General features: G+C 40.5%; 1 protein-coding gene across 4 annotated transcripts in view; it reads right to left on the minus strand.

Annotated features, from left to right (window-relative positions):
• Positions 1 to 1,341: 1,341 nt before the first annotated feature.
• NABP2 (nucleic acid binding protein 2) overlaps positions 1,342 to 16,446 on the minus strand; it is a 46,477-nt gene continuing 31,372 nt past the window's right edge. For 2 of the 4 annotated variants that reach the window (XM_077483397.1, XM_077483393.1), the window contains 4 exons: positions 14,716 to 14,797; positions 13,143 to 13,206; positions 12,654 to 12,716; positions 1,342 to 12,533 (listed from right to left, as the gene is read on the minus strand). In XM_077483397.1, coding sequence (XP_077339523.1) covers positions 12,355 to 12,533; positions 12,654 to 12,716; positions 13,143 to 13,206; positions 14,716 to 14,797 — 388 coding nt within the window. In that variant the 3' untranslated portion in view covers positions 1,342 to 12,354. The remainder of the gene's footprint in view (positions 12,534 to 12,653; positions 12,717 to 13,142; positions 13,207 to 14,715; positions 14,798 to 16,446) is intronic. The other 2 variants (XM_077483394.1, XM_077483395.1) reach the window with 2 other exon arrangements.

The following is a 16,446-nucleotide window of genomic DNA, read 5'->3' on the forward strand; positions in this document are numbered from 1 at the left end:
TATTCAAGAGTACTGTGTAATTATTATGTTGGATTTATTCCATATGTGCTTTATTGTTTATACACTATTATTATTATATTTGGAAAAATCTTGTTTTATTGAATTTTCAATTTCACATACAGCTGTATCCCACTCAGGGGCAAGACCAACGGGTCCCATTTTCATACAGCACATAGAACACAAGAACCAAACAAAACAATCTGCTAAACTACTACCCGATGTGGGGAGAGGGTTCAGTTCAGAATTAACTATACTCAAACCTGGGATACTAGGATACAAATTAAAATGTTTATCTTGTGAATAAGTGGTCAGAGACTATAGTTTGACTAGACTAGGCTTAATCTCCTATTGCCGTAGTGGCGTCATAGAGCCAACATGTCCAAACAGTATTAAATTTATTAGGGCAACCCCTGTTTGCATAAGTGGCCTTATACAGGGGCAGACTGGCATTTATCAGTCCCTTCCAGAATTGGACAGGAGGGGATGATTCCTTTCAATACATTGTGATGGCTTTGCAATCGGAAAATAATAGTAGACTGATAAGTATTCTCCTGGCCATGGTCAATGACAGTTTCTCAACCAAAACTAACAAACAGTATCTCGGGGCGCATGGTATGTGAAGCTTGGTTACCTTGTTAATCACTTGAAGGACCTCTTGCCAGTATAGTTGTATTGCTTCGCAGCTCCAAAAGATATGGAAAAACTCCCCAGGTTGGTGCGCATATCTCCCGCACAATGGGGAGTGTTCCGTAGTCATCCTGTGGAGCCTGTGAGGTGTACAATATGCTCTGTGCAATATTTTATATTGAACTATCTTATCTCTGGCTGAAACCAGGGGGGAGAAGGGAAAATCCCAGATCTCCTTTCAGTCATCCCCGTCCAGTCCCCCTCCCAGTGTGGCATGACCGCGCAATTGTCATTCAAAGTGCGACAGCCTTGAAAGCTGAAAAATGGCTTGGACCCGGTAGGCAAGTGGCTAAAGGAAATCTACAACAAGAGAACTATAAAGGATGCCATTGCTGTCCTAAAAATAATAGTTGCCAGGCTATCATTGGCCCTAATACTTTACAGAGACTGACCTGAGAAAAAAATGCATCAACTTGCGTCAGAGTGAAGTCAGAACTCACAATTTACACATTCATTCTGAGACAATGAGTCAGAAAGTACCAAAACCAATGAACTAGCATGACAAACTGACAAATATTTTTAGAAGGAAAAAAACAGGCTCAGTAGTACAAATTCAGTTAAAGGTAAAAAAAAAAAAGAAAAAAAAGTTAGATTTGGCCATTTTTTGAATACATATATTGTATATATATTTTAAAATCACGCAGCAGAACAGCATAATATATCAAAGTCATTTTATTAATCTGTACAACAATCACCTCTTCATAAGCTAGAAATCATTCATGCAGTAAATAATTGGAAAGCATTTGTATATCAACATAACCTGTTTTTAATAGCAAAGAAACAATTCAAGCACAGTGCACAAGTAAAATCCATTGACCTTAGCATCCACATATTTTGATAAAATACAGCATGTGGTATCTTTAGTGTAATAATTGTAACAATATTGCCACCATATTCCATGTTAAAATATATTGGTGCTGATTTAGAAAACTAAAGGGAACAAAACTGGCCATTCACTGGTAGAATTTAGCCTAAATTTTTTTTTAAAAACATTTGTTCGTTTTGTAAGGCTCAGAATGGACATTTTTTGTTTGTTACTTATTTGTAAAAAATTAAATCTTAACTATTAAAGTACAAGTAAATTCCCTTTGTTGTTGCAGCCAGTGACATCACCGGCATATGCGCACTGTGCTCTCGATGGATGCCATGCCATCCATTAAGAGAGTTGTGCCGTGACCTTGCCTCCCACACATGTGACGTCATCGTGGCTCGCCCATTTAAACGGCTAGAGCCTGCGGACCCGAAAGGACGACCTAGTAAAGATGGATTCCTTGTCAGCGGTGACAAGACGCCACTGGAGGGATCCGTTTCACGGGCAAGTCTGTCAAAATGTGCTAGTATGCTTTTTTTTTTTTAAAGCGGTTTACTATGACTTTAATGTGATTCTCAGTCAGGAAAAATCATTTAAATTCTATACATTGCTATGGCAACTGAATGAAAATTTTCACCTTTCACACTGGGGCGTTTTTCAGGCACTTTAGCGTTAAAAAAAGCACCCGTAAAGCGCTTGAAAGAAGCCTCATCTGCAATCCCAATGTGAAAGCCCAAGTGCTTTAAAGAGGAGGGCCGGTTAAAAAATAAATAAATGAAAAGTCAGCAGCTGCAAACACTGTAGCTGCTGACTTAATAAGCCTACTTACCTGTCCAGGGCGCCCGCGATGTCGGCCGCCCGAGGCCGACCCGTCCCTTGGCTCTCGGGTCCCGGCGCCGCCATTCTATGCGGCTTCACTGCCCGTTTCCTAGTGCGCATGCGCGAGTCGCGCAGCGCTTTGTGAATGGGACGCGCTGTGTTCTGGGACACACAGTTCCCAGAACACAGCGCGACCCATTACCCAGAAGACGTCGCACGGAGGAGAGAAGAAAGAAGATCTCCGCGGAGGAGGAAGAGGCAGATAAGGATGATGTGCCTAGCAACAGGCATTTCTGGTAAGTAAAAAAAAAAAAAAAATGTTTAATTTTTTTTTGATTTTTTTCTAATTTTTTATGTATTTTTTTTTTTCAGGGTGGCCCTCCACTTTAAGAGTCCTTTCACACTGCCAGCGCCCGAAAAACACTCGTAAAGCGCCGCTTAAACTAGCGACGCTTTACCAGCATTTTTCTGAAGCTAGTGGGGCACTTTTAACGCCTGCTAGTGGCAAAATAAAGGGCGCCTTTCAGACGTTTTGCAGGCGCTTCCCATTGATTTCAATGGGAAGAGGCGCTTTAGGAGCGTTGTATTCACCGCTCCAAAAGTGGTGCAAAGAAGCTGCTTGCAGGACTTTTTTTGACGCCCTGCCAGCGCAGCGCCTCAGTGTGAAAGCACTCGGGCTTTCACATTGGGATTGCAGATGAGGCTTCTTTCAGGCGTTTTACAGGCGTTCTTCTTCTTTCAGGCGTTTTAAACGCTAAAGCACCTGAAAAACGCCCCAGTGTGAAAGGGGCCTTAAATTAAAATTTAAAAGATGTCAAACAATTTTTCATGAACAGTTGTTTGAAAAGCTAACAGTGTATGGCCAGTTTAAAGCCTACGTTTAGCGTGAAACTAAAGGATATAACCGTTAGTATGATGTGTCCCTTATTCTGATTCTTCAGCTTTCAATATAAATCTTTATCTTTGCTACAACAAAACCCCCACCCCCTCCCTGCTGCCATAACTTCCCATGCAAGTGGGGATTAATACAGCTAAAGGTCTGTCAGACACTCTCATCAAGAGAGCTTGACTATGTCTGCCTTTCCTGCACTATCTGCCATTTTTAGAAGCAATACTATAACTTCTATAAATGACACAGGATCTTTGAACGGGGGAGATTATTAAAAGCCCCTCCCCTTTATTCATGAGGGAGTTGGAAGACAGATAAAGATTTCTACTGAAAGCAGAAGAATCTGGATTAAGGGGCACATCATACTAACTGCAAGTTGCGTCCCTTGTGCTGATTTTTTCTGTTTTTAGGACTCATTACCAACAGCACCCACTCATCATCCAGCTCACATTTAATTCTAACTTTCAGCAGAATAATTACAGTTGTATTCTAATGTGTTGTCACAGCCCCACTTTGTAATATAGGAAGGCGATTGGTTTCCCTGTTGGCTGGAAGAAACTGCTGGGAGGTGCTGATATCTAGGGAACCTTAGTGTGACCAAGCCTGAGGCCGACCATACACGGTTCAAATCTCGGCAGGTTCACCAGGAACCGGACGAGATTCGAACTGTTAATTGGCAGGCAGAATGTATCAAGTTGATCGATCAATCAACTTGGGTACAACCAGCCTGCTGGATTCTCTTACAATTATCACTAGTGGCTTGCTATAGCCATTAGCGATAATCACTGTGCTCTCTCCCATGGGGAAGGCTTTTGGGTGCTGCCACCTTCATTTGTAGTAAGGGAACCCGGCAGTGAAGCATTTCGGCTGAGCTTTCTAAATGGCCTGGTGGAGGAGGGGGGGGCAAACTTCCGAGGGAAGGGGCTGCTGCACTGTCTCCCAGAAGAGGGAACAGGTACCTGTCTAAAAAAACAGTAAGTACTGAAGTAAGTAGATCAACAGACATCACGTATCCCACCGGAGAACAATAGATGCCGCAACAAGTTTTTTAAGATACCTGATCAATGTTCCCTGTCAGCTGGTGATTGTCTATCTGTCACTACAGACATGAGATCACAACCCAATCTAAGACAAAAAACATTTAGCTTAGGCAATAGTGGCTTCATGTCTAACTCACACAATGGACAATCCTTTTGCTTTTTCAAACTTTGAACAAAATTGATACTGTATTCTTGATATCAATGATGTGTGTGTGTGTGTGTGTGTATAATGCACAGAAAATATAATTAAATTTTTACTTGTATATGAAGTATTGAGAGAGAGAGTATTTAAACTGGCAGGAGCCTGTATAGCCCAAACTGGGAACATTGTTACCCGGGAGGCTGAGTAAATGACTGACATTAAGTAGTGAGTCAGTGCAGGACAGACTCAAGGTCTACACAGTCCAGGTGACAGGAGGCTGAAGATATTTGTGTTATGGGAATGGAATGCTGAAAATCCCCTGCAAGGGTAACCTTTAGTGTGACTTATTTACTTATTTACTTATATCATAGAGCAGGCAAAAAACATCATTGGCTGGACTGAAGTTTGTGAAATCTATACAATCATCAGTGGCAGCATTTACTTAAAAAATATTTAACACAAAAAAATTATATATTTTTTATTAAATAAAGTGTCATTGTGACATTGTGATCTATAGTAGATCTATAAATACTTGGAGGATTACAAGATAATGTTTACTTTAGAATTTTAATTTATTTTTTACAATAAATGAGTGGTACACACTGTGAAGCTTTTCTTGTTTCTATGAGTTTATATATCCTTGGATGACTCTGACGGTTCATATGGGATAGTAAGAGAACCTCTGGAGCAAGTCTAATGCCACGTACACACGACCGGACTTTTCAACAGCAAAGGTCCAACGGAACGAATCCGCCGGACAATTCGATAGTGTGTGGGCTTCATCTGACCTTTGCTGTCTAAAAATCAGATGGACTTTAGATTTAAAACATGTTTCAAATCTTTTTGCGACAAGACTCGAGTCCGGTCGAAAAATCCATTTGTCTGTATGCTAGTCCGACGGATGAAAACCGACGCTAGGCAGCTACTGGCTATGAACTTCCTTGTTCTAGACCGGGTATACGTCATCACGTTCGAATCCATCAGACTTTGGTGTGCTTGTGTGTGGCCAAGTCAGTTCGTTTGGAAAGTCTGTTGGAACTCCGGCGAAAGTCCGTCGGGAAGACCGTTGGACCTAGTCTGCCGGAAAGTCCGGTCGGGTGTATGCGGCATTAGAATCTGCTGAGCTGAGGAGGATCTTTGTGGAAAGAGTGCAATATTAAGCTGTTATTGACCCTACAATATTAGTAAGGTCCACGGTATCAGAGTAAGGCGCTCTTGAAGTTTTGTATATTGGACTTCATATGCACACTGTATTCATTATGTATTATAGCTCAATTTAATTTGCACAATGTCACTTGTTATGAAATGTATATTTATTTTGTGTTATTACATATTTTTTAAAAGAGAGCTGCACCGATGACTGTAGTTTTTTTTTAACGTTGTGTGTTAATGATTTCACAGGGGTGTCTATCTGCTTTTTGTATACTCCGTTCAGATTATTTAACCATTTTTTATTTTGGTGATTTAAGTTAGTAGCATGGGGGTATATATATATATATATATATATATATATATATATATATATATATACACACATATACACACACACAACCTGTAGTCCTGTGAATTTGTAGAACCCCAACAAGTATGTTCAGATCTTGTTTTCCTACAGCTTCCTGTGCCTGGATGTAAGTCAGGATTGATCAAATAAATATAGACTTTAGGAGTAATTCAGAAAGGGGGATCATTCTGGATTCTGTATAGCTGCAGAATGTGTTCTATGAATGGAAATGTTAGTTAAAATGTTAAAAAGATAAGATAGTGGTTTGCTAGAGAGAAATTAACATTTTTTTTTCATATGTAAAAATTATATTTAACGACAACCTCACTTGGCCAATAAATGGAATACAAAATCAATAACAGTAGTGTACACACAATTTCAGGTAGTATTAAGATGTCAGTGGGTCCAGGACAAAGATCACAGTAGTGAGCCCCTTATCAAGTTTTCTCTGGGAAGTAAAACATTTTTACCAATTATGCTACCGTTAACATCACACTGGATCATGCTAAAGGCACCATGCATGGGCATACTTGTATTACCGCTCTGATATATGCCAAGCATGCTTGGCATAAAAGACTGGCGTTGAGATTAATGGTACATTACAATTGAGTCAACCTCCCTGGCTGCCATAACCTTCCGCTAAGGGCAGCTAAAGGGCATAGAAGCCATATTATAGCTTCTATGAGTGACACAGGATCTCTGAATGGGGGGTGGGCAGAATTATTAAAAGCTCCGCTCCCTTCGGTCATGGAGGAGTTGGAAGACAGATGAAGATGTCTACTGAAAGCAGAAGAATCCAGACAAGGGACACATCATACTAACTGCAAGTTACGTTCCTTGACTGACTTTTGTATTTTTAGCTAAATTCAGGCTAAGCCCTCGTTGCCAACAGCACCCACTCATCATTCAGCTCACATTTAATTCTAATTTGCAGCAGAAGAATTACAGTTGTATTCCGATTTACTGTTACAAGAAAAACAAGTTAAGCTTAGTACACAAGGACCAAATGTCAGGCAGCATCGGCCGGTTCAACAGAAAACAATTCCGTTTGTGTGTACTACAGCCGATCAGGTTCTGTTGAAGGGACATAACTGAAAATGGTCTGAGGTCTGCCAACCGGCTCCCTATCAGCGATCCCAGCCAATAGCTGAGAGCGCTGACTGGAGTGTTCTGGCGGGGTCCTGCCCCCTGTCAGAACACAAAATAATAGCAGGGGAGATCACTGTACTAACATCAGATTGTTAGAACAACGGCTCCGACCTGAGCTGACAGTTTTTTTTAACCCACTGGGTTGAACAAACAAAACCTAGTAGTGTGTATGTGGCTTTAGTTAGCCCTACTCTGTAATATGGAAAGGCAAATGGTTTTGCTGCTGGCTGGAAGAAAATGCTGGAAGTAGCTGATTGATATCTAGGGAACCTCGTTAACATAACACTGTATCTTGCTAAAGGCAACCTATATGGGGGTGCTTGTATTACCTCCCTGATATACGCCAAGCATGCTTGGCATTTAAGAATGCTGCTGAGATTAATGGTCCATTATAACAGAGTCAACAATCCCTCATTTAAAGTGCACCCACACACCTGGCTATTTGTTAAGTGCAATTCTTTACCAATATGTTATAACTCTTTAACACAAATTGCTTTCATCTTCATCCCTGGGACTGTAATAGTCTGATATATGCACACTTCTTTAAATTAAATAACGCTGAATCAGACTTTCATTTGTGTATTTCAGTAAAAGAAATATAAAAAGATGAACATACTTATGAAGGGCATAGGACTCTATGAATAATCACTGGTCTGAATAAAGGGAAAATAGGTTTCATAAACATCAATGAATGAAACAGAAAAAAATTGTTTATGTCTAATACTGCATCATCTCTTCTTTGGCAGAAACCAAATACCGGTAAACTGCATGATAGACTACAATGATGTCAAACCTAGAATATCTATTCCTCTTCAATATATTATCAGAATTAACAATATGATCAGCTGTATGAAAAGTTACTATTTAAATATTTGAACACTATGGGTTGAAGGTAAATATAAACAATATCTATCAAAATAATGAGATACTTCAGTTATCCCTTTAGTAGTCGATGAACAATTGAACCATAATATGCTGGAATGAATTTTGGACATAGCAATCTATCTAAAAGACACTCAACATGTCAAATATTTATTAAAACAGGATTAAATAATAATTTTTAAATGTGAAATCTGAAGAGAACAGTGCTTGTCAAATATGCACATACAGAAACATTTATATTCATGTGAAACACAACTAGAACTTAGAGTACTGTTAGCTGAACCGAGCACCAACTAAAAGGTCAGATTTGAAATCTGATGAACATGTTCAGCAGACTACTAATTTAATGCACCACAATGCATGGTTACGCACTACTCTGTGCCGTGGTGCGCTGCATCTGCAAAAAGATATTGCATATCCAGATTTTGCTGCATTCAATTAAAATGAACAGGCTGTGTTAATACAACACAGGTTAACAGACCATAATGCAGCATATACAGTTGTTCCCATAAGTTTACATACCCTGGCAGAATTTATGATTTCTTGGCCATTTTTCAGAGAATATGAATGATAACTCAAAATCTTTTGTTTCACTCTTGGTTAGTGTTTGGCTGAAGCCATGTATTATCAATCAACTGTGTTTTTAAATCATAATAACAACAGAAACTACCCAAATGACCCTGATCAAAAGTTTACATACCCTGGTGCTTTTGGCCTAATAACATGCACACAAGTTGACACAAAGTTTGAATGGCTAGTAAAGGTAGCCTTCCTCGCCTGTGATCTGTTTGCTTGTAAATAGTTTGTGTGTATAAAAGGTTAATGAGTTTCTGGACTCCTGACAGACCCTTGCATCTTTCATCCAGTGCTGCACTGACGTTTCTGGATTCTGAGTCATGGGGAAAGCAAAAGAATTGTCAAAGGATCTTTGGGAAAAGGTAGTTGAAATGTATAAAACAGGAATGGGATATAAAAAGATATCCAAGGAATTGAGAATGCCAATCAGCAGTGTTCAAACTCTAATCAAGTAGTGGAAAATGAGGGGTTCTGTTGAAACCAAACCCCAGTCGCGTAGACCAACTAAAATTTCAGCCACAACTGCCAGGAAAATTGTTCGGGATGCAAAGAATAACCCACAAATAACTTCAGGTGAAATAAAGCACTCTCTGAAAACATGTGGTGTGGCTGTTCCAAGATGCACACTAAGGAGGCGCTTGAAGAAAGATGGGCTGCATGGTTGAGTAGCCAGAAGAAAGCCATTACTACGCAAATACCACAAAGTATACGCTTACAATACGCCAAACAGAACAGAGACAAGCCTCACCCCTTCTGGCACAAAGTAATTTGGAGTGATAAGACCAAAATTGAGCTTTTTGGCCACAACCATAAACACTACATTTGGAGAGGAGTCAACAAGGCCTATGATAAAAGGTACACCATTCCTACTGTGAAACACAGAGGTGGATCACCGATGTTTCGGGGATGTGTGAGCTACAAAGGCACTGGAAATTTGGTCAAAATTGATGGCAAGATGAATGCAGTATGTTATCAAAAAATACTGGAGGAAAATTTGCACTCATCAGCGAGGAAGCTGCGGATGGGACGTACTTGGACATGCCAACATGACAATTATCCAAAACACAAGGTCAAGTCAACCTGTCATTGGCTACAGCAGAATAAAGTGAAGGTTCTGGAGTGGCCATCTCAGTCTCCTGACCTCAATATCAATGAGCTACTCTGGGGAGATCGCAAACGTGCAGTTCATGCAAGACATCCCAAGAATTTATAGGAACTGGAGGCTTTTTGCAAGAGGAATGGGCAGCTTTACCATCTGAGAAGATAAAGAACCTCATCCACAAAAGACTTCAAGCTGTCATTGATGTTAAAGGGGGCAATACTCTGTATTAGGAACTAGTGTATGTAAACTTGTGATCAGGGTCATTTGGGTAGTTTCTGTTGCCATTATGATTTAAAAAGAGTAAACATGGTTGATTAACCATAAGTGAAAGAAAAGTTTTCGTGTTATCATATTCTCTAAAAAATGGCCAAGAAATCATAAATTCTGCCAGGGTATGTAAACTTATGAGCACAACTGTATATCTGAATGGGCCCTAAGGGGTGCTTAAGCACTCTGCTCTTAATTTCAAATATCATGGTTTGAAAGTAATAATGGGCCATACCACTCATGAGTGATAATTTACTTATGATGTGAAGTCTGGTTGGCCAAATCATCTGCTGGTTTCTTGTATCCCTTGAAGATTCCAGTAGTAAGATCTCCTTACCGTGGATCCTAGCTCTGCTGTGGCCCACTTGGTCCTCTCACTCCCATCTTACAACAAAAGTGCTTCTGTTCCTCCTGCTAAACTTTTCATAATATTAAATAAACATTTAGTGGGGACAGGGGTCCCTCTCATAATTGCCCTGACAGTAGAGCAGACATGGGCACTCATGCACAGAAATCTTGCCATCAGAGTCCCTGAGAGAAATAAGAAATCACTGTGTGATTTAAATAAGAATTATTTGGTTAATAAAAAAAATAAAAACAAATGTACGTCCATGCTGCAGCATCCGTTTGACGCTGCAGCTGTCCCAAGACAGTTGACAGATCACAGGACCACTTACCTGTCACCTCTCAGTCTGTTTGCAGTGAAAAACAGTGACTGTCAGTCACTTCACCCCACTTAACTCCTTCATCGCTCACTGGAGGAACAGGCTGGGGGGAAGAGGGTGAGGCTGGCTCCAACTCTCACCCGCAAGTTGAAAGGCATAGCAAGCTGTCAATTAAATTGGAAGTAAACCAGGGAAGCTGACATCTTGGCTTTTGTTTAATCTTCAACTGCCATGATGCTGCACATGTGATCAGTTATGACACTATCCATTAGATGGTGTGGCAGTTTGTTTAAGAGCACAACCAATGTGACAGTTACATTCCTGGCACGTGCCGGAGATGTAACTATTTTTTGAAACTGTTAAATCCATAGATTTATTTTCACTTTAAGCAGCCAGCTGATCTCAACAATATAGTCAGATGTCCTTTAAGTATAGCCTGGAAATAGGTTTGGCTATAGTTCTCTTACTCAAGTCATAGATGATTTGATTTTCTTTCCTTCCACCACATGTGGAAGGAAAGAAAATTGCTTGATTCCTCCATCAACAGCTTAATTCCCCCAATCTGCAGCAAGTATTTACTAACATATTATGTTAGCAGCCTCTTGCTGGGGCAAAGCTGGCCACACCTGACTAGAATTTTAGCCAATTTCTGTAAACTGCTCAAATTTGAGCCATAGGTGGCCCTGCCAACACCATCCAGCTGGATAAAATCAATGGAGCCTGGCAAAAAAAAAAGTTGGTTGAAAAGTAACTGAATTAGCTGAAGTCACTGTTTAGGTATTCTGACAACCACAGGTGCCAGCTGTCAGAATAAAATAACAGGCAGTAGGAGATCTGTCCATCCACGCAGTTTAGCATGGTTGGGGGTATCTACAGAAATCTTTTTTTCTGTATGGCCAGCTTTAGTTTTTCACTTTAAATTCATCCACAGGTTGGTTTTGGTGATTCTGCTTAGACACGTAGGAAACATTCAGTGGTGCCAAGGCCAAGGTGTTTCCTTAAGCCATCCACACACAAAAGACAGAGCCCTTTCCTAAAGCTGCAGTGATCTTATCTACTAAAAAATGAATGGATCATCTGAAAAACAGACATGTATTTCTGGCGATATAAAGGTATTCTTGTAGCACAGGAACAAATTGTGTTTATTTGTTCGGCTATCTTGGAGGCATTGGCCACCTCCATTATTTTCTCAGAGCTGGTTTACCTAAAGTGTATGTAAACCCAAGAACAAAAATGCAATATAATGCAGATTACCAGTCTTTAGCTGTGGTGGCTGCATTCATTTTATACTTTTCTTATTTTTTTCACCTGTGATCCTGCTAGTAGCAAGTGTGTTAGGGTAGAATACCTCCCCATCCCTTCATCTCTAGAACACTGAAAGAGGTGTTCTGTAATTCAGAGGGCACGGGATAGGGCTGATAAGAAGGTCTGAAATTTCATTGTTCGCTTAATACAGGAAGTTACAAACCCACTGGATTTCTGGGTATTTTTGCCAGAGATCTAAAAAATGCTTTCAATGATAAATTTAACAGACCAAAGGGGAGAAGATAAGAGATGTCAATTGCTAAAGTTTGCATACACTTTAAAGATGCAAAAACAATGTTCATCCTATGGTAAACTGCCATAAAATCCCACTTCTGCACATCAATATTTTTGGCAACATTCTTAAATAAATAGCCTGTTTCTTCAAACTGCTATCTAATGTCTGTGGGTAGCCTTACTGGGACCAGAGATGAAAAAAATCTGCTCTTCCCTGAATACAAACTAAATGGATGTGCATGGGATGGAGGGCTGAACACAGCTTTGGCCATGAGATCAGAACTGCTATCTCTTCCCAGTCCGCCGTGTTTCTTTGCCATTACTGATGGAGTTTGGTGCTCCAGGGAGTGAGTGGTTAGGCTGGCTACGTGTAATCCGTCCGCTTGATGGATGGGCAGTTGTTGGGGGTGGATGAACAGTACTGCTTTGGTTGTTAGTTCCATTACCATTGGGCAAATCAGAAGCTGAAAATGAGAGAAGAGACATTCTAAGTTTTCAGGCATCTTGTCTTTCTTTATAATAAAATGAATTTATGCTTTGCCCATGCAGATAAAACAGTTGTTCAATGTAATGCTTATATTTACCTTCCCTTTGCTTCCCATCACTGTGTTGATCTATGGTAGTGAGGAGAAAGAGCCCAGTGTAAGCTGTAAGTCATGAATTTAAAATTTCACAGGGCTGATGACTATTTCCAACCACATGTGACAAAGCTGGGCGCCTAAGCAGCCAATCACCAAGCACTAGCACTCTGATGTGGGAGGAAGAAAAGCGAGTCATATGATCCTCAATGCCCAGAATTACTGAGTATGTAACTTAACTTAGCTTGGCAAATAGAAAGGCAGAGAAGTGAAGAGAAAGGAAGAAAAAGCAGATGTGGGGGATTGCCATTACAGTGAACCTGTGCATTCCCTTTAAGGGCAAAGCTTAGGTTTATTTTAAGCTATATTTATGGTTGCATTTCTACTTATATTAAGTAAACATGTAGGTATTCTGTTGGATTTTATATATATATATATATATATATATATATATACTAAAGGTGCATACACTGAAAAAGTTATTTTCACGATTACCTGCTGGAGCCGCACTGCTGGAGGAGCTGTGATTGGCTGTTCCTGGCAGACTGTCTGCTTGTGCCTGAAATTACAAAGTCAAATGTTAGTTAAAAGCCAACAGAAAGCTCTCACGACTACAAGAGAAATCTTGTAGCCCTTGGAGACTTTGATAATTTGTAAAAGTGTTAAAAAGGGCGTTCAGAATTGTCATAAGATCTGCTATCATTTTTAAATTGAAACCTTGTGATTCAATGCAGCCAAAATAAAAACCACAAAAATCAACACAAGGGACATAACTTACAGTCAGCAGGAAGTGTCCCTTGTGCTGATGCCTCTTTTGTTAGATAAAATCCTCCTTTGCCGATAGAAATCCCTCCCTGACTGCAGTTGCAGAGATTTGAACCGTATGTGGGCAGGCTGAATGTACCAAGTTCAAAAAACAAAGAAGGGGAAGGCACAAACCACTAGTGCATTATCCCAGAAAAAAGGAATTTATTGATATTAAAAGCAACCAATGAAATGCATACTCACAAAGGTGCACATGTATATAGCATGTACATGGAAGGATACCATGAAGTAAAAAATCCAAGTTTCTGCAACCTCACATGCGCCTTTCCCTTCATTGTTTTTTGTAGTTCCACATGGGACTACATGGAATTCATCACAACAGGAATTATCTTCCCTTAATTAGGGTTCACAAGGTGACAAGGTGTCAAAATTACAGCATTCGCATTTACAGTTGCACACGTATGGGTGGTACTTTTCAAAACATAAAGAGTGAGTGCAGGCAGTTACGCATGTATAAACATGCACAGCGTATTCTGTAATGCATATCACTGGGAAAAGTTATACTGCAGCCGTGGCTCCCAGGTACCACAACAGACACCATATTTAGCTGTGTATGACTGTATGCCCTAATGTAAGTCTGTGTGCAAGAGCCCTTTTTATGTGTCTAGAGTCTCGTGTTGTGCACAGCATGAATGAGTCATTTGTTTACATGTCTGAAGCCACTTGGAGCTGCATGCAAGCAGCCTGTGTAAGTGAACAGGTATGCAACGGCTGTACAGACATACCTGCATATCTGAGTTTAAAAGGTGTGCAGGGACAGGTGCTCAATGCCATCCCCCACCATGCAACAAATCCATGTACCTCTTTCTGACAAGCGCAGAATTATAAAGATTCTATGACACCTTTACTAAATTCCAAGGAATATGTAGTAAGACTGTGCCATCTTTGAGTGCCACGTCATCAGGACAAACAAAACTCCTCTTTCATCTTCACCTGACAGGTTAATGCAACACACATGTGGTTAGTGACTGATTCCCTTTTCTTCAGAGGTAAGAGAGCAGTTGGTTTCTATCTTAACAGAGATTTTTCTACAGCTTAGAAATTGTTCCTGATAGCAAAGATGTCTGACTGCCAGAAGCATTTATCTTCTCTCTCCAGGAGGGACCTTTATGTGGTCTGATCTTTGGCCTATTGCCACAAGAGGTTACGACACAGAATTTAATAACTGAGATAAGATGGAGCCTCCCCACCAGAAATTATCATGCATGAGTTTTCTACTACTGCCAACAGAAGAGACATTCACCTGTTTGTTTTGGGATTGCTGTGCCACATACTCGGGGTTTGGTTCACTAAAATTAGGCGCTTCAGAATATACCATGCAAAATCTGCAAAAGAAAATTGACAATTAACACAAAAATGGATCAATAAAATCAGAAAACGATCAAACATTTGACAGCAGATGTTGTTTTTTTTTAAAAGTAATGTACAGAACAAAGAAAATACTGAAGGATCCACATAGACCAATCCTTTGGTGAGGTTCCAGGTATACCTGAGAATCCATCATTGCAAGCTTACTGAAGAATTCTGTAGCATTCCGGGATTAATCTAACTAAACTTAAAACTGCCCCCACCCCCTTCTAACACCTATAATAACTACCAAGAGGAAGAAATATGCATATACTTACCTATACTTAGGCTATTCTGGTCCAGTTTTGTGATGTCCCCTGTGTCAGGCAGTGCCAGCTACAGGGTCGATAAGGGTGTTTTCTGACAAGGGCTGGAATGCCTAAGCAGTGACATCACCCAAAGCCTTACTATGGTCCATCCGTTGTCGGGGCTCCCTCCTCTCCCCTGAAGATGTTGCTAGCTGACAGATGGGAGCTAATCGTGTTACCGGAGAAGAGCAAATTGAAAATAAGCGAGTATATACATCTTTCTTCCACAGGGTAGTTAGTATGGGTGTTAGAAGGGGGGTCGGGCCATTTTAGGATAATGTAGACTGACTTTAAAGTTGAACTCCAGCCATATCTTAAGTCATGCACAGTTGTGCCGGCTCCTCTCCTGTACAGAAATTGCTTAAAGCGGAGCTCCCCCCAACTTTACAAGAAGGTCTTAAATTAGAGACCAGCCCTCATTTTTGTATGTTTAGTATCTGACAAACGTGAGTACACCCCCCACATTTTTGTAAATATTTTATTCTATCTTTTCATGTGACAAAACTGAAGAAATTACACTTTGCTACAAAGTAGTGAGTTTACAGCTTGTATAACAGTGTAAATTTATTGTCCCCTCAAATTAACTCAACACAGCCATTAATGTCTAAACTGCTGCAACAAAAAAGAGTACACCCCTAAGTGAAAATGTCCAAAATGAGCCCAATTAGTCATTTCCCCTCCCCGATGTCATGTGACTCATGACAAGATCTCAGGTGTGAATGGGGAGCAGGTGCATTAAATTTGGTATTATCACTCTCACTCTCTCATACTGGTCACTGGAAGTTCAACATGGCACCTCATGGCAAAGAACGCTCTGTGGATCTGAAAAAAAAGAATTGTTGCTCTACATAAAGATTGCCTAGGCTATAAGAAGATTGCCAAGACCATACAGCGGTTTGACAAGACAGGTTCTACTCAGAACAGGCCCCGCCATGGTCGACCAGAGAAGCTGAGTGCACGTGCTCAGCGTCATATCCAGAGGTTGTCTTTGGGAAATAGACGTATGAGTGCTGCCAGCATTGCTGCAGAGGTTGAAGGGGTGCAGGGTCAGCCTGTTAGTGCTCAGACTATACGTCGCATACTGCATCAAATTGTATGCGTGGCTGTTGTCCCAGAAGGAAGCCTCTTCTAAAGATGATGCACAACCAAACACCCGCAAACAGTTTGCTGAAGACGAGCAGACTAATGACATGGATTACTGGAACCATGTCCTGTGGTCTGATGAGACCAAGATAGACGTATTTGGTTCAGATGATGTCAAGCGTGTGTGGTGGCAACCAGGTGAGGAGTACAAAGAAGTGTGCCTTGCCTACAGTCAA

Source organism: Lithobates pipiens, unplaced genomic scaffold (genome assembly GCF_037356315.1).
Source record: "Lithobates pipiens isolate NorthernLeopardFrog02 unplaced genomic scaffold, aLitPip1_a1.2 Scaffold_16, whole genome shotgun sequence".
NCBI classification, from domain to species: domain Eukaryota; kingdom Metazoa; phylum Chordata; class Amphibia; order Anura; family Ranidae; genus Lithobates; species Lithobates pipiens.